This window comes from Eurytemora carolleeae, unplaced genomic scaffold (assembly GCF_000591075.1).
Source record: "Eurytemora carolleeae unplaced genomic scaffold, Eaff_2.0 scaffold5, whole genome shotgun sequence".
Classification (NCBI taxonomy): Eukaryota; Metazoa; Arthropoda; class Copepoda; order Calanoida; family Temoridae; genus Eurytemora; species Eurytemora carolleeae.
The window spans coordinates 161,160-183,774 of record NW_019396741.1 but is presented as its reverse complement, the minus strand read 5'-3'; the positions used below and the strand labels follow the sequence as shown (position 1 = coordinate 183,774).

Sequence of the window (22,615 nt, the reverse complement as noted above, 5' to 3'; positions counted from 1 at the left end):
GTTCTTTCACGAAAACTGTGAAGATTTTCGCTTATTATTTGAAAAAAATTTCTTTAATCTGTTTCAGGAAAAAATGCGAAATTTTCGAAAAATAAGAAATGCGCAAATTTCGCGAAAAAATGAAAGCAAAGTTTTTTTTTGCGTAAGTAATTGTTGCAGCTACAGTGATTATCTTTAAAGAAAATTGTTTTCGCGAAATTTCAATTGTCGTTTTTGCATTTTTTCATTTAATTAATTTTCGCGGAAAAATACTATATTGCGCAAAAAAGTTTTAAAATAGGAACAAATATTTTCGCAATTTTTTGTGAAGTTTTTGTTCCCTGGAAACCAGCTAATCCAGAGTAACAGAGTAAAAAAAACTTAAGTATTGTGATAGAGCTGTGTTTATCAATTAATGTCAAAACAGAAAATTTTAATAAAACATTTATTTCATAAATTTTTACTTCTGTCTATTTAATTATGAATTCCGGATATCTCAGCAGTTCCATGGCTATGCGTTCCATGTCTTTCTACAGCCTTGGAACCTTTCATCATTGCCTGAAAACACAAACCTTTTACCAATAGAAATTCTATTAAAGGGACTGTAAGTATCGTCATTTCAAGTGACCCTCCATGCCAAGAGGACAACGCCTGATAGAAGTATAACTCATTAATCCTTTGACTGTTCATTGAGTAAAGAAAACTCTTTGTTTAATTATTTTAAAAACCACTTGAATCCATTTAAAACGCGGTGTACAGTTTGACCTCAACACAGCTGATGCAAAATTTGACATATACTTGCGAAATTTGACATAATATTTCATATTAAAAACAGTGTCCTAAATTCGAAAGAAAATATTTTATCTTCTGCAGCATATTCTAGAAAGTGAATATATTAATGTTTTCAAAAGTTAAAACATCTTGCAAACAAAGTGTTTAATGAGACTCCCCCAAATTTGATCAGTCGAATTGGTGTTTAAGGGTACAGTTGTAAATCATGCATTAATATCTTTGCATGGAGGGTCATTTGAAATTACACTTACAGTCCCTTTAAGTCAATTTAAAAAAAATGAACGTGAAAGTGGAGAAGGAAATGTATAAAATATTTTCAACACATGCCATTTGATGATTTTAATCTAATGCTTTTATATCTATATCACATCCCTCATTTCTGAGTCCTTTTCCTCATGTAACACTTGCAAAAATGGCCCCAACTTTCTATTTACCTGATGATAAATATGATGAGTATCACAATTACTAGCGTGGAAAAAATCTTTTCCCTCTAAAGGATATTTACCCCCTAGAATTGTCAGATATTAAAATAAAACCACGTTTCCCTAAAATCGGAGTAAATATTTTTTTAATCAAGCAATATTTTTTTTTAATCAAACAGCATTCATTTATGAAAAATATTTACATTATACTGCATCACAAAACAAAAGAAAACATGATTCGTATAATGTATATTTACCAAACCTTAAAAATATACAAAAAGATTATTTTATCTTAACAGTTTTTGGTTCCTATAAACAACCTTCACAACTGAACCCTACTGTTATTATTATTATAACATAATGATTTAGCATGATTATTTTCTCTGGGCTTCAAGAATCAACTTAAATTCGGCCATGTAGGCTCCCAAAATCTTAAATCCTAACATTTCAAAAACATTTTAAACCTTTTATCATAATAATTCAAATCTGTATAATATATATTTATATTCAATTATTATTCAATCAAAAAAACAGATGAATATATATGTTTATATACATATATATTTATATGTTAGTTATAGCCGGAAAAACAGCTGGACCGAATGGAATGCAATTTTTTGAGGGAACCCATGGGTTCCTATTGCATAGGGAGTAACATAGGCTAAAAAAATCGATTTATTTTTTAATCGATTTTTATTCTTTAAAAATCAGATTTTTTTTAAATTAAAATTTTTTTTTTATCGGCCCATATGCAACGCCGGGCACTTCAGCTAGTTTGATTTGATTATAAGGTTTTAAGTTAGTATTACATTTTTTTTCATCTTGATTCATCTAAAGAGTTAAAGAGTAAGTATACTTAAACCTTGCCCTAGTCCTCTGGCTAGATTTAAGTCCTTAATTCCAAACTTCCAATTTCCCTCTAAAAGAAAAACGAAGTTGTATAAAAAGTTTTTATTTATTAAGTTAAAAAAATTACCATCAAATTTTGCAAAAAATATTGCCTCTCCTCTATACATATAATGGTTACACTTCCCTACCCTTAAACAAAACAAAAACTGTAAAATCAAACATTTCTGTGCAAAATTTAAAAGAAAATGATTTTTTGTTAATAATGTTTGTCAAAACATTAGAAAACTTTAAAAAAACAGAAATAGCGATTCAAACCAAAGTTGAAGTATTTGATGTTAGAAGTGCAAGCCTGCTTATTAACTATTTAAATAATGACTCCAATCCAATTGCAAAATGATTTTAAAATTCCGAAAAATGTATGGCAAAAGATTTTCTTCTTATCGTTATAGTTCTAATAGAATCCATTGATGTAATGATAATTTAAAATTGTTATCCCGCAGTAGAAAAAGATGTATTGAAAATGACCGTTAGTGACCTACAATATGGGTTCCAAAATTAAACCTGTTTGTTTCGTCGAGCCAGTATTGCTGAGTTCTAACATCAGCGGCCCAGTCCCTATCAGTTGCTACTCGTAGAATAAAGTGGGCATTCATCCCCTACTCATATATATATATATATATATATATATATATATATATATATATGTATTATTATTCATAGACAAAATAAAGGGTCTGTTGTGGAGACCCTGGAATATCGTCTTTACATTCCGGAAGCTCTGAGAACCAAACCAAATATATCTGTAATTTCCATGTTAGATTTCAAGTAGATATTTGAACTTTGTATTGCTAGATTCAGTATATATAAAGTCCGTTTATTTCTCTCATTGCTACATTGTTGTCTATTTAAACCGAGCATGACATCTCTGAAAGTAATTATTAGAAGCTACGATGCCATCAGTTTCCAGCAATTGGTTGTTCAAGATAATCTTTGTTGAGTCGGTGATTTAAAAAGTTCAACAAAATACGACTCAGGTCTAAGATGTCATTGGGCCTTATTTACAACTAAAGATTTCGGATTCAAGTTGCAAATTATTTTCCACAGAGTTGAGTTCAAAAAACCGGTTGAATATTCTATTTGTCAATCAGGTGTCACAACTTCACAAGCTGTTGTCAGAGTTGAGTCTAAGATTGGGTCTTTTAGCTGGGTTTAAGGAATTACAACCCGAGCTGAATCTTTTAAATTGCATGCTTCGCTCTGCGAGCTCTGCAAAGAAATTACAAGCCCTGTTTCATCAGTATTTTATTGTTTACAATAAAACTACAGTCCATGAGCTGTAACATTAGACTGCAGTAAAGTTTAAACATACACTTTTCAACTCTTCAATCTTCTGAGCTCCATTGTTCAGATGGAATTGAAAGTTGTCATTTTGCAATAAAAGTCAATCCATACTCAATATTCCTATGGTATACAATATGCATTGCACTTTAAATATGTCCAAAGATCACAAGAGATGTAATTGAGAAAATGTATGCATTTAATCCAATTTATTATTACTGTGCATCAAATATTTTTCTCAGTCTAGAGCATAGAATTGAGTGCATCAACAGTGATGGAACCTTTCATAATTTTGAGAAAATGACTAACCCCCGCTGTAATCCTACTGAGGGGCCCATCAATTGGAATCGTTTTTTGGCAGTTTAAATTCTTTAAATTTGTCCTCAATTTTAATATTAAAATAATAAATAATGGCTGGTTTTCAAGGTATTATAGTGATGGATCAATAAGAATCTGAAGTGAGAGGAAAAAAGAAGAAAACCTCACCAGTTGCTAAGCAATTGAAAGATGTGGTTTCACAACAGAGAAGCCAATTAAATTAAATTATGCAGCTCTTGAACCTGCTCGGTCTATTAGAGAAGAGAGAAAGTCTCTACATACAACACTATTTTTTGAAACAATTCAAAACAAGTTATAAAAAAGCGATCATTGCTTCAAGAAAAATACTTGATTTATTCAATGTAAGTTGAGCTGCAGACTATCACTTTTTTTCATTCAGCTCAAAAGGCAACAAGAAAATGATGAATTTAAAAACCTTAGGCACAAGTTTACTCCTAGCAGCATATGGTTGTTTTGTGACGTATGTTCCGAAGAATCCAAACCTGTACAGATTAACTGTTGATACAGTAGGCTTAATGTTTTCCTTTACAGCCTGTGTAATTTTCCAAGTTTTCCTGGCTGGTCTAACACAAAAAAATATTCTCGACGGACTCTCTATTCAGTTCTTGCTAACTGTAGAGGCAGCACTTTTAGAATATTATACACTAAGCTTGATGACAAATATTAACCAAGAAGGGTTAAGCACATTCTATGCGTACAATCTAGAAATATCCAAGTATTTGCTAAATCCCAAGCCTTTGGCATGTTGCTTTTGTGCATCATTGGTTATGCTTTCTGCTGCACGACTAGTTCTGATTGCATTTCCAGGTTTCTACCAAGGCATAAGTCGGAATACTAGCTTAATATTCTCAGTGGTGTTTGTGGCAGTGATATTTGTATCAGATTTTCTACTCAATCATATAAGATGTTTGCTAACACACTCAAAATACTATGCATCTGCAGATGGGGATCAAATTATAAGTGAATTTGGAATTCAAACACAGACATTTAATGTAACATCAAACAGCAGCAATGAGCATTTGGAATGCTATCAGATCCGGTTTGCTGCAATCCTGTTATTCCTTTCAACTCTTATGGAAGTAATCAAAACCATAATCTATGTATTGAGATTGTTAAAGAAAGTCAAATGCATGGCTCCATCTACAAAGGTCAAATCACAAAAAGAGGTTCAACAGCATAAACCCCTTCAACCATACATTGCAGGGTCCAGTCTAAGACACAAAACTTTCAAGCTAAAGAGATCCTGGTCAACTGGGGACATTTTAATTCAGGTAGTTCGAAGGCCAACAAAGCGCAGAACTTCAGTACAACAAGTTTCTACAAAAGAAATCCCTGACCAAAAAGGGGTGAACAAATTACCAGTCAAGATTATCTTAAAAGATGATTCAGTTGAATTTCAGAAAATGGTGATCAAACCATTGAAGGAGTTCTTTTTAAGATCCTCTACAATTTCTCTTGTAATGACTTTAGTAACATTTTTCTGTTTGATCAACACGATCATAAATTATGACAGAAATACTTCAGAGAGCTCCATAGTCTTAATGTCTAGTGTTATCAGAATAATAATATTTGTTTTGCCAATCCTTTTGATAATCTTTGATGATAATGTTCTGAATTTTGTGAGCCAGAAGCTAAGTTCTATGTTTCAATAGGTCTGAACACTAAATTTATTTTTCTTTTTTATGTAATTTTGTAATTCAATAAAACTTTTATTTTTACCTGGGATCTTAAATAATCTAGAACACATTCTCCAAATGCCCTGAACTCTTTAAACTGGACAGCCCAGGACTTTTTCTTAATTCCCTTGTCTTCGCATCTATGTTTTGCTATGTTCTAGAATGATTGAAATAAATTATTTACAATTTAATATGTATTCTCTTTATTTTTAGATTTTTTAGATATTGTAGAACCTTTGGCAATTTCATGTTGCTAATTTTTCTACCCCACTGTTCATCTAATTCCTGAAAAAATTATATTTTTAAACAAATATTCTAAAATCAAAATAAACTAATTATTTTATATTGTGTTCAACAAATTTAAAATGAGGAGCATTGAAATTGGAAAAATACCTTACCTTTACACCCTTACTGGGATTTGCAGAGGATTTTCTAAATAAAAATTGAAATAATAATTATCAAGTTTACTTTTGATTCATGTTTCATTTTGTTGTTTCTTTTATGCTTAATTCACAGGAAGGGTTGAATTAAGGCTTTTAATGTTGACTCTTTGTGATCTCTTGTAAAGAAAATATCTTTTGGTTTGCATTTAATATTTCTTTTTTGCAGTATACATGGCCACATTTTATTTTTCTTTGCAATATCGAAGGGGAGTGATAGAGGGGGAGCAGCCACCCCTCCCTTGTTACACTCTTAAATTCAAAAACAAAGAATGAATCTAAAATAATGTCTCAATTGTAACAATATTGTATATCATAACTGACATTCTAATCTCTGTACGTCCTGCAATTTATTCTAACCTTGAGATGAGAGAGGTTACAGATTCCTTTCCATGGGCTTGCGCACCATGCCCCGCACAATTCTGATGTCGTCCTCCCAACACTAAAAGAACACATGGTTTGTTCACTACAGAGAATACTTTGTTTTGTTAGAACAGCTAAAATGATAGAAGATTCTCTTTTATTATAGACCCCCATAAATGTATTTGCAAAATATCAACCTGACTGAACTTTCTCAATCTCAGCCTGTTCCATCATTTCCTTCTTAGCTTTAACCTTCTCTAATTTTTCTTGGATAACACTTTTTGTTATACTCTCCTAAAAACATATATTTACTCTGCATAAAACGGAATTATTGAATTTAAAAGAGATTTCCGTTCTGTTGCTGTTGGTATAACCTTCTTTTCTTTTTCCAGTTTGACTTTCTTCTTGGACGCTAGTAACTCCTCTTCCTTTAACAATATTAAGATTATCATATAGAAAATCAGAATAGAATAGTGAAATAAATAGTACAAAATTAGGGTTTAGGGGCGTAAACAGAGTCCTGGGTTTAGGGGAAGGGCTAAGCCACGCCATGCCACTGCTTGTGTTTAAAAATGATACCCAGCCATTAAAGATTTTTTTTCATGTACACCAATAACAAACCTTTTTCCTCCTTGCCTCTTCCTCCTCTTTTCGTTTCTTCTCTTTCATCTCAAGTTCTTCTAGTAACAGTTTTAAGCGGGCAGATTCTTCACTATATCTAAAGAAAACCGGACGCCGAATTTAAAGAATTTAAGCCGCGGTTTAAATTTAAGCCAGGGCTCAAATATGGTTGGTTCCACTTAAATTTGTATTAAATTTTTCAAGATTTCAGCCAGTGGTCAATTAAAAGTGGTTTTTGGGGGATTTCAGACGTGGCTTAATTTCATTAAATTCAGACACAGAAGGGTAAAATAGATCACGCCTGCTGGAAAGTTACATCAATTTTTAAGACTGGGTGGACTTTGGAATGTTCCAACACCTTAGGCTTTAATGTTACTGTACTAACACGCTTTTGCTTTTTTGTAGCCCTAGACATGTATAGAAAGGAAAAATTTATAAAAAGTTGAGTGCATTTACATTATCAAAGTTGGAGGGTTTACAGCACATTATCAAATAGTCACAGTGATGAAACCCAAAGTTGATCAAATTTGAATTTTGCAGTTTTTCGTTCATAACTTGTTTTTTTTTTTTCAATGTATCTAGTTTACCTGGGTAAAATTGACAAATTTTCTTTTAATTCCGATATCTTCTCCTGATTCTTCAGAACCTATGAAAGGTCGAGTAATTAACGCAATTTTTCAGTGACCCAATGTCTTTAAAAATGTTGGAAATGATATTAGCCTATTATCCAAATGAGAAGTAAATAACGTTAATTGTCCCTTTATAATCATAAAAAAATCTTATTTTTGTAAATTCTACAAATACAATCAGATACCTTTAAATTTTCAATTTCTTTCTTCAGCTTTCCTATTTCTGTGCTTGCTCTCGGCAATTTCATCAACTTTTTCTCCAGCTAAAAAGAAATATTTAATACATAAAATATAATGAAAAAATGTCTTCAATTACCGCTGAAAGCTTTTCATCCGTTGTTGGTTCTTTTTGAAGTTGTTTTTCTTTCTCTTCTTCTTCCTTGGCCTCAAGCTCTAAAAATAGAAAATGTCTCGGAAAACTATATTTCAAAAATGCAAAATCACAAAAAGTCAGTTTTTAATATCAAACCTCAAGGTTGCAAAGACATTGGGATTAAGTGTTTGTGGTGAGTATCTACCTTAACATTTTGATTGAAGATTATATAATTATTTTGTTGAATTAATAAATATTATTATTTTATCTAAAATAGAGTCTTATGGTTCTTGAATCTTGATTGAATGAAACCACTTTAATTTAATAAAAATGGATTTTTTGGTAAAAAAAATTATTAAACAACCTTTTTTAACTTGAATGGAATATTTTTATCAATTTCGATGATTTTTCTGAAAACTCGTTTTTGGCATATTATAAAAATGTTAGACAATATTGTTTTCAATATCGAACCTATAGAAAGTATTTCAAAGAAATGAATATTTTGTTTGAAGTTATGAAGTAAAAAAAAGTTAGCTTCATGATTTCTAAGTTTTTTTCTGATGAACTTAGCTATTACTAAACTAGAGAAACTTTAGCTAGGAGAGTATATACGCCCCTGCACACAATTGGAAAAGAAAAAACGGAACTACAATCAATATTTCATTTTTGAACGCAAGCATCAAGGGAGCTTCAGAACAGTCAGGTTGTTATACAACTCTCTCCAATTTCTTGCAGCTGAGCAGAACCCTCTGTGGAATAAAAAATGGCAATACATCCTACTTGGGAAAAAAGAAAATAAAAGTACTGAGAAGGAGGGGTTTCTCTATGCTTCTCTTCCCACTCCCTCTTGCCAATAACAAGGAAAATTGAAACATAGAAAGTAGAATCCTGATAGGTTGTGCACCATACGCTATGATACCCGTTTATACTCTGCCGGCTGCGAGGAAAAGATTGCTGTAGACCAGGCCGTATTCTGAAGTGCTGTCTAAGATGAACTTACAAGAATCAAGAATTCTTTTGTCGAAAATATTCACTCCTTGCCTAACCTTCCTTATCCCATTATTAATGTCATTATTAATGTGAAATTCTGACAATGCATCTTCAGAATTTTCAAAAACCGCTTAGCAGTGACTTTTATTTTTCCAACCTGTAAGAATATATATAATACATATGAACAATAGCTGGATGAAAAAGTTTCATCCTCATTCTTCAACAAAACTTGTCAGAGAAATTTGACACCTCTGCATGGAAAACAAATAGAAATATGCGTAATATTAGGGAGAAAGAAAATCAGAAATATGTTTCAAAATGTTCTCTTGTCTAGAAGGGATTAGAATAAGAATAAAAGAGAGGAACAGAAAACAGATGTATGATAAGCAAAAAAGAAGATACAACAGTCAAAGAAAAAAATTCACTGGTCTTTTTAAAATTTTGTTAATAGCATTTTTGGCATTCAAAAATGAATGTTAAAAACATAAAGAATATAGATTTATTAATAAAAAAATTAAAAAATTAATAAAAAATGAGTTGTGTGATATTCAAACCATATCCTACCCTTGTCTTTTTCTAATTCCGGCGGAACAACTGCATTTTTCCCGCTTATCCTAAAATATGGAAAATATTTTAAAATGCTAAAATATCTACAAAAAAAAATCACTTCTTCTTTTATATATTAAAGGATTCAATAACGATTAAATGTTAAATTTGTTATGCACGAGTAAAAATTAATGTCGACTATTTAGCATAATTTTGCATGTTGTTTGCATAACACTATTTAGTTAAAAATTTCCTAAATAAATTTGAACTACACCATGCATTAAAAAATGTATGTATATCTTTGTGTGTGAATATATCATGTACATTGTACATACTAGTAACACAGAATTCATAATTTCATAAAGAAAGAGTATACTATACAATGTGTCTTTTTTCTTTTTGTCAAGAGATAGAAAAAATTCACCAAAAAAACAAATATTTATTTTTGATCAGATCTAAGTTGTCTTCGTGACAGGTTACATTGGCTTTCCTTAGGTGTTTCTCAAAAGTACCTACATTCTGGTCAACACGGCATTTTAGTTCTTAAATCTTTTATTAGGATTAGCCATTATTTTGAAATAGTTTCACAAATGTTTAGTTTTGAAGAAGTACTGGACGATTTTTTATTTTTTTTCTATCTCTTAACAAAATGAGAAAGACACTTTTTCAAAATCAACCTTTATCGTAATTTTGCATGTTTTTGTATGTTTTTTTTTACCTTAAAACCCAGTATTTATGAAGTTGTGGATCATGAGCTACAAATATATTACAACCTAAACTTTTAAACATTTAAATCCGCTCATATTAGATAAAAATATTTATTTTGTAAAGTCAATTTTTAAAGTAGTTAAAAGTTGTAATCTTAAATGTAACAAGGACATAATAGTTTACATTTTTTTCATTTTTTTCAACCCTAGTCTTCGGAATAAAAATTGTTCATTTAAACCTAGAAAAAACTAAAATTTTACTTCATGATTTAAAAAATAATAGATAAGTAAGGACTAAGAAGGTAATCTGGTTTTGTTTCATAGTTAGACAATTCTGGTCATTTTGTAAGCACAAAACAGGCAGACAACATTTGTTAAATGCGCAAAAATATCAGAATATCAAATGCCAAATGATCAAAAATCTTTAAATGCTCAGAAAAATGTACGCGAAACAGTTTGGACTTCTATTTTTTCAAAAATATCATAAAATTTTACAATAAAGTTTATTTTAAAGTTTAAGGTATTCTTAAACATATTTTTATGATTAAACGTCTGTAAAATGTAAGCTCTCTCTTTCTTCTTTCTCTTCTCTCCTTTTTTCTTCTCTTCTTTTTTCTTCTCTTCTTTTTTCTTCTTTTTTCTTCTCTTTTTTCTTATCTTTTCTTTTCTTTTCTTCTCTTCTCTACTCTTCTGTTCTCTTATCTCTTTTCTTCCCTTCTCTAATCTTCTGTTCTCTTATCTCTTTTCTTCTCTTCTCTAATCTTCTGTTCTCTTATCTCTTTTCTTCTCTTCTCTAATCTTCTGTTCTCTTATCTCTTTTCTTCTCTTCTCTACTCTTCTGTTCTCTTATCTCTTTTCTTCTCTTCTCTACTCTTCTGTTCTCTTATCTCTTTTATTCTCTTTCCTTATCTCTTATAGTCTCCTCTATATTTTCTCTTTGTTGTCGACATTTAACCAGTTTTTAGATGAACAATGCAGAACGATCCGTTGTTATGAATTTTCTCTGATTTGTTTACATTTCTAGCTTGTAGACCTAATTGAAACGTCCTGCGTTTGTATTCCATAATTAGACATTTGATCATTTGGCATTTGATAATTTTGATATTTTTGCGACAGGGTTTATTTTGTTAAGCATACTTTTAAAACTAGGATGAAAAATAACAGATGCAAATAATTTCGAAGATCGATTGTTTTTTTTTCTCGATTTTGGGAGTGAATTAATCCTTAAAAGCGTTGCAACTAATTTTTATAATAGCAAGGGGGAATACATTAAGATTAAAAACTGTATTTTAGAAAACTTAAGAATATGCGAAATTTTTCTTCCGAAAAATGCTAAATAATCCCCTTATTCTTTTAGTCATATTTTTATCATTAAATATATTATCGAAATGTTTTTAGAAATAAATGTTTGAAATGCCCCTGTTAGTTTGGGAGTGTAGAGGAATAAACCAGGGGCCACACCAGGGGCAAACAGAGGGGCAGAGGGCAACTCCTGAAAATATTAAAAATATGTTTATTAAAAATTCCTAGAAAATATTATATTTGGATCAAAAACCCGGCCTCAAATTCTTTTTTCAAATCCTTAAAACTTTGAAACCTGAAAAAAACTAACAAACTTTACAAAATTAGTGAAAAACTAAAATAAAAAGGGTTACACGTTCGTACCATTAGCTTGCAAACAGAGATTAAAAATTAGAGTTTGAGTCAAGTAATCAGCTTCTTTAATTGAAAAAGATAAAAGACCCAGTATGTATATGTGAATAATTACTTACAATAAAAATCACATTTTGGCTAAGATAGGATGGAAGATACTGATTTTTCTCCATAGAGCTGGGTAGATAAATACATTTGTGAGCATCTTGCAACCCTAAACATAGGTCAAACCTTTTGTATATTTAATCTGTTGATAACGTGCTCAATCGGGTCGTCTAGATCCCCCTGCCCGTTCAGTTTAAGTTGTTTGTTTGAATTATTACTAACCAACTGAAGTGCCCGGCGTTACCCGTAGCAACACTTTTTGAAAAAAATTCAAATTTAAAAAAAAATCTACTCTTTAACCTTAGTTACCCCTCGGGCACCCATGGGTTCCCTAAAAAATGTTAGCTAATTCAGCCCACCCGTTTGGCCATGTGTAGCTAACATATATATTATATGAACAAAGAGCTTTATTATTACTTTTTTATATCTTTATTGACGTCCTGGCAATTCCTTGGATTAAACTTTAACCCGTAAATTCTAAGGATAAACTGTTGATATCTCGAGCTCTGTCGATGTGGCTGAATTTTAAGGCCGAAACCAGAATTGAAACTTAGTACTGCTATATTCAAAGAGTTTTAGGTCTTCACAAAAATTAAAGTTTCATTATTTGTGGGTAACAAATTATTTTAAATTCTTTAAACTAAGCACTTTTTGAACTGATTTTTTGTTGCAATATCTCTTTTTTTTCATGACTGTTTAATGTAATGTATGTACGAGTAAAAGAATTTCAACATTTTTTTTTGTTTCCGATTTTATAAAAACATTGAAATGTGACAAAAAAATGTTTTAAATCCGCAAAACTTGTTTTTTTTGGAAAACATTAAATGTCTGGAAACATTCATGGGAAAGTGTTTTATTCTAATATTTTTCAAACTTACAATGCATTCAAGTTTTGCCTCAAAATTGTTTGCGGTTTTTAGAGCATATCTCTTTCATTTGTGATTAAAAAATAAATTTTTCCATCTATTTTTTGCGAAAATTTTTTTTTCCAAAAACTTTGGTAATTCCTGGTTTTTGACTCACCCCGTACATTTAGTCCTTTGTCAAAATCATAAAAATCATCTTAAAAGAGATCAAAGACTTATACCTTCTAAGTGGGGGTTTTTGTCTGTAACAACAGGCTTATTCTAGAAAAAAAAACAGAAATTTAATGATAAGAAATTATACATTTATATATATACTTCATTTTTTATATGGCATCTTTTTTTTAACTATTTTGAATTGTTTTTTTCTCTTAAAAGTTACTTGTGCATTTCTGATACAAAAAAGGAGAAAGAAAATCGTCGGAATTGAATAAGTTTCAAGCTAGAAAAATGACGATATCTTCCACATATATATATTTGAATATTTACCTTGGTTAAATCTAATCCTATGTAAATGTTGGGATTCACTATTTTAACCTAAAAAATAGGCTTCAATTTTACCGGCAAAATTTACAGTTAAATGATATAAAATGCGAACAATTTTGGTCAAATTGATTTGAATTACCTGATACATATCTGGCATAGAATCTTTTTTTACGTTTAAAGTTTCCTTTAAAGCCCTGATATGCTTGTGATCTATTTCTACCTTCTTTATCTGGAACAAGAAGGGAAATATTGTTAGCGTAATTTTAACCCTATTTACCCTGGGGGGGGGGATTAACCCTATCTTTAATCAATTTGACCCCCCCTTCCTATCGTTTTTTTGCGATAACTCAAAAAATGACATTTTCTGACTTGTATAACTAACACATGCCCATCACCTAAGGCAAAAAGCTGGGCTTTTATATCTACTGCCTAAGTCCTCAGGCATAAATGCCTTATTTACCAATACCAGACTAAATCTATAGTTAGACCTACTTCCAATCATGGGATTTCAACATTTATAGCTCTTTGGAAAGCAGCTATAACAAAAGCAACCAGATTGCATAATTTTAGCAAAAACATTTTCCACAGATTTTTGCACAGACGCCTTTGAAGGGAATTTGCACATTTTCAGTTTTTCTTGAATAAACATTTAGGTTTTAGAAATTTTTAACATTTGAATTTGCTGGGCCAAGGGCTTTTCAAAAATGTATATAATGTTGCAATTTTTTTGCTTAATAACTAGATTTCGCAAGAAATATTTGAATTTTTGCAAAATTGCCATTTTTTTGTTGCAGATTAATGAAGTAGAACTCAAGAGCTTTCCAAAAACATATCAAATGTTATAGACTTGTATCACGATAACAAAATAGAGGGGGGGGGGGGTCAATTTGACCCCTTCCATGAGGGAACCAGATATGAAACATAGACGTCAGGGTAAATAGGGTTAAATGACCTTCCATCTGTAGAATGGCATGTACGATTTACAACAATACCCTTTAAATCTATATTTGATCAAGGATTCGTAGATATTTTTATTTATAACCAAACAGAATAGAATATATATTAGAGTGGAATTTAGACAATCCTTCGGTATGAATTTTGTAAGTCCCTTTCAGCCTAAAAGGGAGTTCTAAGTGTACAAATCATGTAAATGTTCACAAATTATATGCAGTAGAGTACATTAACACAGTATGTTCCCTAGACTATTCATTTCAATTTCGAATTTTTTAAAGCTGTTAAATAAACTTTATAAAATGAATTAGGTGAATAAAAACATACATCATTTGATTTATAGTTGAAACGGAAAATCATCGTGTGTAAAGTGAAAGGCATAGAGTCTATGTGAAATGATCATTGGTCAATTATGAAACCAGCCTATTTCATAATTTGGTTTTCTTTTATTATTAATTTTAGATTTTTTTAAAATGATGTTCCAGGGCCCAAAAGGTTATATAGCGCAAATATGTGAAGTACACCTGCAGTATGGAAACAGTACAACAAAATGGCCGTTTTATACTTGTTTCTAGTGAATTTCACTCTAATCTATATTCTATTTTCTTTTTGTTTATAACAGGCAAGGAGGTATTGAATAGAAGGAGGGGGCGATAGTTTCCTTACACTTTGCTGTGACGTTTTTGGACTGCTGAAGAACTAGTTTTTCCTTTCCCTTTATTCCTATTCCCTGGTTCTATTCAATATCTTCTTGACAACAGGAAAGTAAGGGCCGAGATGCCGCGCGAGTGTACACTAGCAAGGAGTACATTGTGCGAGTGTACACTAGCAAGGAGTACATTGATGTCTAGTCATGCTTGATCAGAAAAAGGTTTTAAGGGTTCCGATGTAAATCGGTATTGCCACCTTGCATGGAGGGTTACTTGAAATTACGCTGAAATTTCAAATAATTAGATGTTTTACCGTAGTCCAGGCATCTTCTCCAGGTATCCTGCTTTTCACTGGTTCTACAGAATCTTATTTAAATAGTTAATTTTAGATTTTCTTTTTTCTTTTTAGGCAATATCATTTGCTCAAGAAAAGGTATTAAATTGTCCATTTGAAAATTATAAAGCACTTGTTTTTAAATTGGAATACATGCTTTGGTTTAATTACCTTTTGCAGTTTTTCCACGTTTACTAGGCCTCATTTCGGCCTGAAATGAACTCTCTCTTGAAGTAAAATATTCAAGAAGTTTTCTATAAACCTTCCGTTCTGCTCTATCTAGAAACAAGAAACAAATCAGATATAGCAAAAACAATGATTTAGGTCCTAAATGTAAATTTGGGCCCTTTTATAATTTTTTGATCTGTTCGTCAAAATAATCTAAAAATAATGAAATTTTCAGTTTAACTAAGTTGAAAATTAATGTTTTTTTTAAATTTTTGTTCGTTGAAAGTTGTATTTACTGACATCTTAGGTGTCAGTTCAATTTCAAAAATAAATGATTTTATCAGGAGCTGAAAGTGCAGTATTGTAGAAAAAATTTTCAGGATTCATTTAAGACGTTTTTAAAGTGAAATATTTGTTCAGCATTGCCCCAAATTCAACCTTTGAATCCTTCTAGATTTTTTATTCTGGAACTTGATCATAAAAATAAATGTTTAAAAATCTCTAATAAAGAGGAAAAAATGTAGATTAAAACCTGATTCTTTCATAATTCCTTTTGTTCGAGATTCAAAGATAATAGCACTGTGATCCGTAAAACCATTCCCACCAGAATTCCCAACTTCTGGATCAGAATTCCCAACTTCTGGACCAGTATTTTCAACTTCTGAACCACAATTCCCAACTTCTGAATCAGCATTTCCAACATCAACACCAGGAATCCCAACTTCTAAATCAGAGTTTCGAACTTCTGAACCATCTGATTCCATACTCCGAGCTTCTTTAGTTGTGTTTCCAGTGGACTCCAATTTATTTAGTTTATCAGAATGAACCTCAGCGGTTGTAGAAATTGTTGCAGTGCTGCTTGCGGAATCGTGTTGAACCAGTTCTCCATTCATAGTTAACTGAAGGTAAAGGAATTGAGCCTTTGCCACAAACTCTGGTTCTATAATCCTTATATCTTTGCTACCCAATGTCGTAGACCTTGAAAATTTCTAACAAGAAATTCGGTTTTAGATCACAAAATTTAAGTTAAAAAATCAAAGGTCTTCACTATCAGGTTACAAAGATGAACGGATAGTAAATTTTCAAGTTGTTAAAAGAATCGTAAAACAAGTAGTTTAGTTTCAAATGATATTAGGAATTTATTACGATAACGTTGAACTGTTAGCTGAGAAACGTTGGTGTAAATAGTGCAGGTACAGGTTGTCCCACGAAACATGACAGTTGGTGAATAAATAGTTTAGAATGTCTTCTTCCATAATTTGTTAAGTTGTTTAACACCAAAGACAAAATAGAAATATAGAAGTCATTATAGTAAAATTAACGTAAAACGTTTTGAATTTCGAATTTTGAAAAAAATAGAATTTTGAAGATAAAAGCATTTCTTTTTTTTTACAATAAAAACGGCTTTTAGTCTGTTGTATGCTTTTGCTTACACATCAAATGATGGTTATTGTATGACTGCTTTATGGTATTTGCTTTCTTTATGGACATGTCAGTGTTACTGTTACACTAATAATGACTGCTGAGTATTGAATGCTTGAGAAGAATTATATATTAATAATAAATCGGTAAAAGTATGACTATTTACTCTACAACATACACCTGCTTTTTTGACAGAACATGAAACATTTTATCTATTAATCAAAACGTTGCATGCATGCTGTAAGCCCCTTATTTAGTAATCAATTCAGCGTTTCTGTTTTAAACCTAAATCCTGCTTTCGGAGCCTCGTAAGCCCGGAGAGGTGAGTATTCATAATCTAAAAATAATTACATTTTTTAGAAGCAAAATTAATAAATTTTGAACGATCATAAACATTCCCTAGACCGTTACTCCCGGGACCGGCCTAAGGAACAATAACCCAACCATAGCATAAAGATTATACAGGGTGACCCACATCAAAGTAGACCGCGCCAATAGGTCTAAATTACGATTTGAGGAACAAATCAGAAAATTTACGAATGAATCATTTTGAAAAATTTGAAAAGGCTACAGAATATTTTTTTGCAGAAAATGATAGATTTTTCGAGTATTATTTCCGCATTTTGGCGTTAAAGATTGGAGATAATCTAATATGATATGGGACGCTCTGTAGCTTGGCAAAGTTATGAAAACTAGTTTTGGAACCCGGGTTTCAGGAATGGGGTTAGACAGTTTTATGGATATCAATATTTTTGTTATGATACATTATTTCATTTGGTTTCTTCATATTCTCGTTTTTTTCGAATCTCTTAAATCAAAATCTACACAAATGTTAAGACCCCAAAATTGAAACTCGGGATCGAGTTTCGTTCAACAATACTCTTTTAAATTTCGGGCTCTGTACAAACTGTCTAGCAACATTCTACTCTAACCTTTCTGTGTTGGGAACCGGCCTAGCTTTACTTTGAAACAAAGCTTTCTAAAAGTTATCTTATTCAATTTAGACTCTTTAAACCAAGCTGAGACCATTTCTGGGACTCTACCGACTTACCGAGTTCCACAATTAAAATTGGAAACCAATCTGTCAAGGAGTTTATAGGGTGTGATTGGACATATACAAACCAACCAACCAAACACCAACCAAAGAAACCAAGCAGAGCTTGTTACTTTATGTATATGCTGGCTTGGCAACCCAGAGCAGCCCAAGTTACTAAAAGTTACTCCTGTCGTTTACCCGTAATTGAACGATTATACCTGGAAAAGTAATTTTCGCTATTAATGTCGACTCACTTAACTTAGAATTTCAAAATCAAACTAAAACATTCCCGTGGGTCTCCCAAGTTTCCCAATCGAAATTCGAGACAAATCGGTGCAGGGGTTCCTGAGGTATGATCGGACAAACAAACAGAGATCACAACTTTATATGTATATATAGATAAAGCTAAGCAATTTTTAGATATAAGTGTGTTAGATTTCTTGAACGTAATTGTTTCCAATGTACAGGGCGACCCATAAAGGATGAGACATCACAGACGACTGTACGGAATTTGTTATGTCCCCTCTTAAATATTTAGTGTTCCTGGCAGGCCCAAACTGACAAGAGGTACTTAAGCATTTCTACTGCAGGGGATAACATATGTGATTTATCAGAATTTTAACGACGATAAATTTCACATTATTGATCTAAATGGCTTGAAAAGTACAATTGTGAATCAGACATTGTCCTTTTGCCTGGAAGGTTTTTAAAATCAAGCATACAGTCCCTTAAAAAACCCCCCAGAAAATCGGGGAGTTACATAAACATATGAAAGACTTAAAACTATTTAAAGTTGTACGAGAGCTGGGAACTTTAGAATGGTGGATATCAGGATCAATGCTTAATCCTCTCTTTTTGCTAATCTCCAGACTAATATAATTTCGAAATTAGTCTCGAGATTAATTATTTTTATATCAACGAATTTGATTCTAGGAACTTCAGATTTGTTCGTTTTATTAACTGGAAGGGTCTTCAGTTAATTTCTTACCCTTTTATTTATCAAGACATTAGATAAAATTAGTTTTAAAAGAATCTCAAACGTATTATTACATACTTTTCTTCACCGATTAATTTACAAAATGGCCGAAAATAAATTCTTTATTTGTTAGAAATTGTGGAGGTCTCTCATTGGATAGAATTTATTTTCAAAGCTTTTATTAGTCAATACAATTTACGAACTATATTCCTGCACTTTCATTGGAGAAATCCAAAGAGAGAGAAAAAGAGTTGATTAAGGACTAAATTAAAAGTTTATAGAGTGGATATTCGAATTAAGCAGTCGGGCTTAAAGGTTATCCATTCTAAAGTTCCCAGCTCAGATCACATAGATTCAGCTCCTGCTGATAAACAGACATTTTTAAGACAGGGTTGGCTTTGAAGTGTCGCTTCGCCTTGGGCTTAAAGTTTCTATATCGATTTTGAGAGGAAACATTTTAACCTGTGGAATATAATATATTCGTTAAAATATGTTTTTTTCGGCGTAATCCGTATTCTACAGAATATATTGACGTAGGTAGAAGATAATTAATTATGTTGAAAGATAATGTGCATAAAAACAAATTTGTTTAATGGTTCCAAAGAAAAAACTTAATTTTTTTTAATGTAAAAATCTATATATTTTTAGTTAAAACATTGTAAAGTGAGTCATTCATTGTTTTAACCTAGATAACTGATTACTCGTCTCAATCCATTACTTTATAATCTCTTTATCTTTGTAACTCGAAGGTGTAAACCTGTGATATTTTAAAGGTTGACTTTGTAGACTTGATATATTAGAAATCGGAATTAAAAACATTAGCAATCATACTATCAATCAGAACATTATCAATCAGAACATTATCAATCAGAACATTATCAATCAGAACATTATCAATCAGAAAGAAAATTAGAAAATTAGAGTTTGAGGCGAGTTCTTTTTACAGGAGTAGTATATTTCTTGAAATTATGAAAATTTATCTATATATTGTCCTGGCGTTTCAAAATTTTTTTTGCCTTATTAGAAAATTTAGAAGGCCGCAGACATAAAGCAATTACTTTAAATTTTAATAATTAAAGGGAGTGTTCGCAAAAAATGAAAGGGGGTATAGGTTTACGGCGAAAAACAATCGCTTTTGATCGCAACTAATCTTTCTTCTATCTGTTGCGTCTATGAGGAGAAAATTGTTAAAAACGACTTATACTGAAGAACGTAGTCCATACAAATTTAGAAAGTTGCAATATTCAACTCGGATCGTAAACACATCAATTTAAATTCAAACAAATCATCAAAACGCCGAAATAGTTGGCCGCCAGATGTCTCTGCTCTTAATTCTTTGAATGATTACACGCGGCAGAGACAACAAGTGGAAAAAAGGCGTTTTAAGTACATTGTATTTGTGTATAAAACAAATAACAAATGAATGAAATATTAACTATATATATATGAATGCGTCGAAAAATAATCAATGGCTATAGGTTGTAATATACGAATGATTTGTTTTAAAATAAATTGATTTTTTTATGATACAAGTCGTATATTGCAACTTTCTGAATTTGTATGGACGCTACGTTCTTCAGCATAAGTCGTTTTTAACAATTTTCTCCTAACTGACGACTTAAATATCATCTTTGACTTTTGAGAAATGATAATTGATAAAAAGTGCATCTAAAAGAAATTGAAATCTATAAATAAGCTTTCAAACATGTGGTTTACATTCTTTGTATCATTAAAATTGAGGGAGATATTAAACATTTGAACAGTTTTGTTGATATTGATAATATCTCCATCAATTTTGAAGTTAAAAAAATGGTAGACAAAATTTGGAAATCCAGATATCAGAAGTTTTCGGTGTTTTGTGATACTACAAAATTATGTTTACGAAATAATCTGACATAGAACAAAGACGATATAGATTTAATTCCATGTTTTTGAGACTCTCTGTATCATACTTCTATCAAACTATCCTTATTACATTACATTAATTAAAGTCTTATCTTATGAAGATAGCTCTGTTAGAAGACTTTAACCTTTAAATCATTTTTAATGATTGAAAATAGCTACAGGGAGAACTAGCAGTGGAAATATCTTTTTCTTTAATTATTAATATTCTTTGCAACAAAACCATTTTTAGAAATAATCCTTGAACATTTTGAAGGCTTTTAGGGCACCGCGTTTTCTTTGCTGTAAGGGGCAATTTTTTCTTCGCAATTGTGTCACAATATTTTGCGTAGTTTTTTGTAACCATTTAAAAACATTCCTAATATTAAAAACATTTTTTCCAGGTAAAACTTTTAACTTAATAGACATGACCTTCCTTGTCTTAGTGTTAGAATTGCCACAAGAAAATTGGGCGGATCAGTTAAGCGTTTTTGACTTTTATTGAATTTCGATACAATATAGACAGAAAAGAAACCAAATTTATAGAAAGGTGTCAATAATTGCAGACTACAAATTTCTAGAAAGGTGTCAATAATTGCAAACTACAAATTTCTAGAAAGGTGTCAATAATTGCAAACTACAAATTTCTAGAAAGGTGTCAATAATTTCAGACTACAAATTTCTAGAAAGGTGTCAATGATTGCAGAACATAAATTTATAGAAAGGTGTCAATAATTGCAAACTAGAAATTTCTAGAAAGGTGTCAACAATTGCAGACTACAAATTTCTAGAAAGGTGTCAATAATTTCAGAATACAAATTTCTAGAAAGGTGTCAATGATTGCAGAACACAAATTTATAGAAAGGTGTCAATAATTGCAACTACAAATTTCTTGAAAGGTGTCAATAATTGCAGACTACAAATTTCTAGAAAGGTGTCAATGATTGCAGAACATAAATTTATAGAAAGGTGTCAATAATTGCAAACTAGAAATTTCTAGAAAGGTGTCAATAATTGCAGACTAAAAGTTTCTAGAAAGGTGTCAATAATTGCAAACTACAAATTTCTAGAAAGGTGTCAATAATTGCAGACTACAAATTTCTATGCGACACTTATATCTAAGTTAAAGGAAAGACAAAGATGACTTTATTGTTAAAGTTTAGATCTTCTAAATAAAGAAGACGACTTTACATTTAGTTGTAGAATTCGAGGCGAGTTTGAACTTCAAAGTGGCTGCCCCTTCAATTAGAGATTTACTATGGTACCAGAGATTCACTATGGTACCCTTTAACTTGGCTGCCCCTTCAACTAGAGATTCACTATGGTACCCTTCAACGTGGCTGCACCTTCAATTAGAGATTTACTATGGTACCCTTTAACGTGACTGCCCCTTCAGTTAGTTAGAGATTCACTATGGTACCAGAGATTCACTATGGTACCCTTTAACTTGGCTGCCCCTTCAATTAGAGATTCACTATGGTACCCTTCAACGTGGCTGCCCCTTCAATTAAAGAGGGGTATGCCCGATTCAAAATGGGACCCTCTAAAACCATTAGCTGATCAACAATGTTGAAATATCATTGCTTTTATAGTTTGAAAAGTAATTAATTCTGACTCTTTACTTAATTGTTGTTGTAATAATAAAGTTTTTTTTTCTTTTGCTGTGGCCTGTATCAAATGTTGAACCTGAAAGGCCGAAAACCGAATTAAACTTTTGAATTATTTTATTAAATGAGTTTCAGGTTATCAACCATCTTTCATCATTCAAGCCTCATCCTTTTAGAGTACGCTGAGTAATCTTGCACGGCACTACTATATAATAATTCCAAAATAAAAATGAACCTGTAGTTTTTTCAAAATATATTTGTTTGCACCAAAATGAAGTAACTATTAACTAATTTAAAAACTAAAAAATTATAAAGATCAAAAACTTTATTCAATTTTAGGAGAATTTTTAATCCGCAATTTCATGATCTCAGGTATACAACGTTTTATATTTGTTCCGAGGCAAATAAATAACATTTTATGCCTGGCTTCTTTCATATTTCACGGATTTCTTTAAAAATTCGCACATTTTACAATCAGA

The 22,615-nt window shown here is 31.2% G+C and overlaps 2 protein-coding genes across 2 annotated transcripts; both read right to left on the bottom strand.

Annotated features, from left to right (window-relative positions):
* Positions 1 to 215: 215 nt before the first annotated feature.
* LOC111708060 (stress response protein NST1) lies at positions 216 to 10,086 on the bottom strand. Its single transcript, XM_023481311.1, has 17 exons — positions 10,016 to 10,086; positions 9,316 to 9,365; positions 7,765 to 7,841; positions 7,634 to 7,711; positions 7,407 to 7,465; positions 6,820 to 6,916; positions 6,573 to 6,626; positions 6,396 to 6,492; positions 6,196 to 6,277; positions 5,794 to 5,827; positions 5,630 to 5,680; positions 5,439 to 5,552; positions 2,604 to 2,698; positions 2,170 to 2,231; positions 2,056 to 2,112; positions 1,206 to 1,279; positions 216 to 537 (listed from the first exon to the last, which is right to left on the bottom strand). The coding sequence occupies exons 1-17, from the start codon at positions 10,084 to 10,086 to the stop codon at positions 454 to 456; spliced, it is 1,236 nt and encodes a 411-aa protein (XP_023337079.1). The 3' UTR covers positions 216 to 453.
* A 2,749-nt stretch (positions 10,087 to 12,835) lies between these two features.
* On the bottom strand, positions 12,836 to 16,155 carry LOC111708059 (uncharacterized). Its single transcript, XM_023481310.1, has 5 exons — positions 15,747 to 16,155; positions 15,218 to 15,325; positions 15,026 to 15,078; positions 13,115 to 13,162; positions 12,836 to 12,889 (listed from the first exon to the last, which is right to left on the bottom strand). The coding sequence occupies exons 1-5, from the start codon at positions 16,105 to 16,107 to the stop codon at positions 12,836 to 12,838; spliced, it is 624 nt and encodes a 207-aa protein (XP_023337078.1). The 5' UTR covers positions 16,108 to 16,155.
* Between the last annotated feature and the right edge of the window lie 6,460 nt (positions 16,156 to 22,615).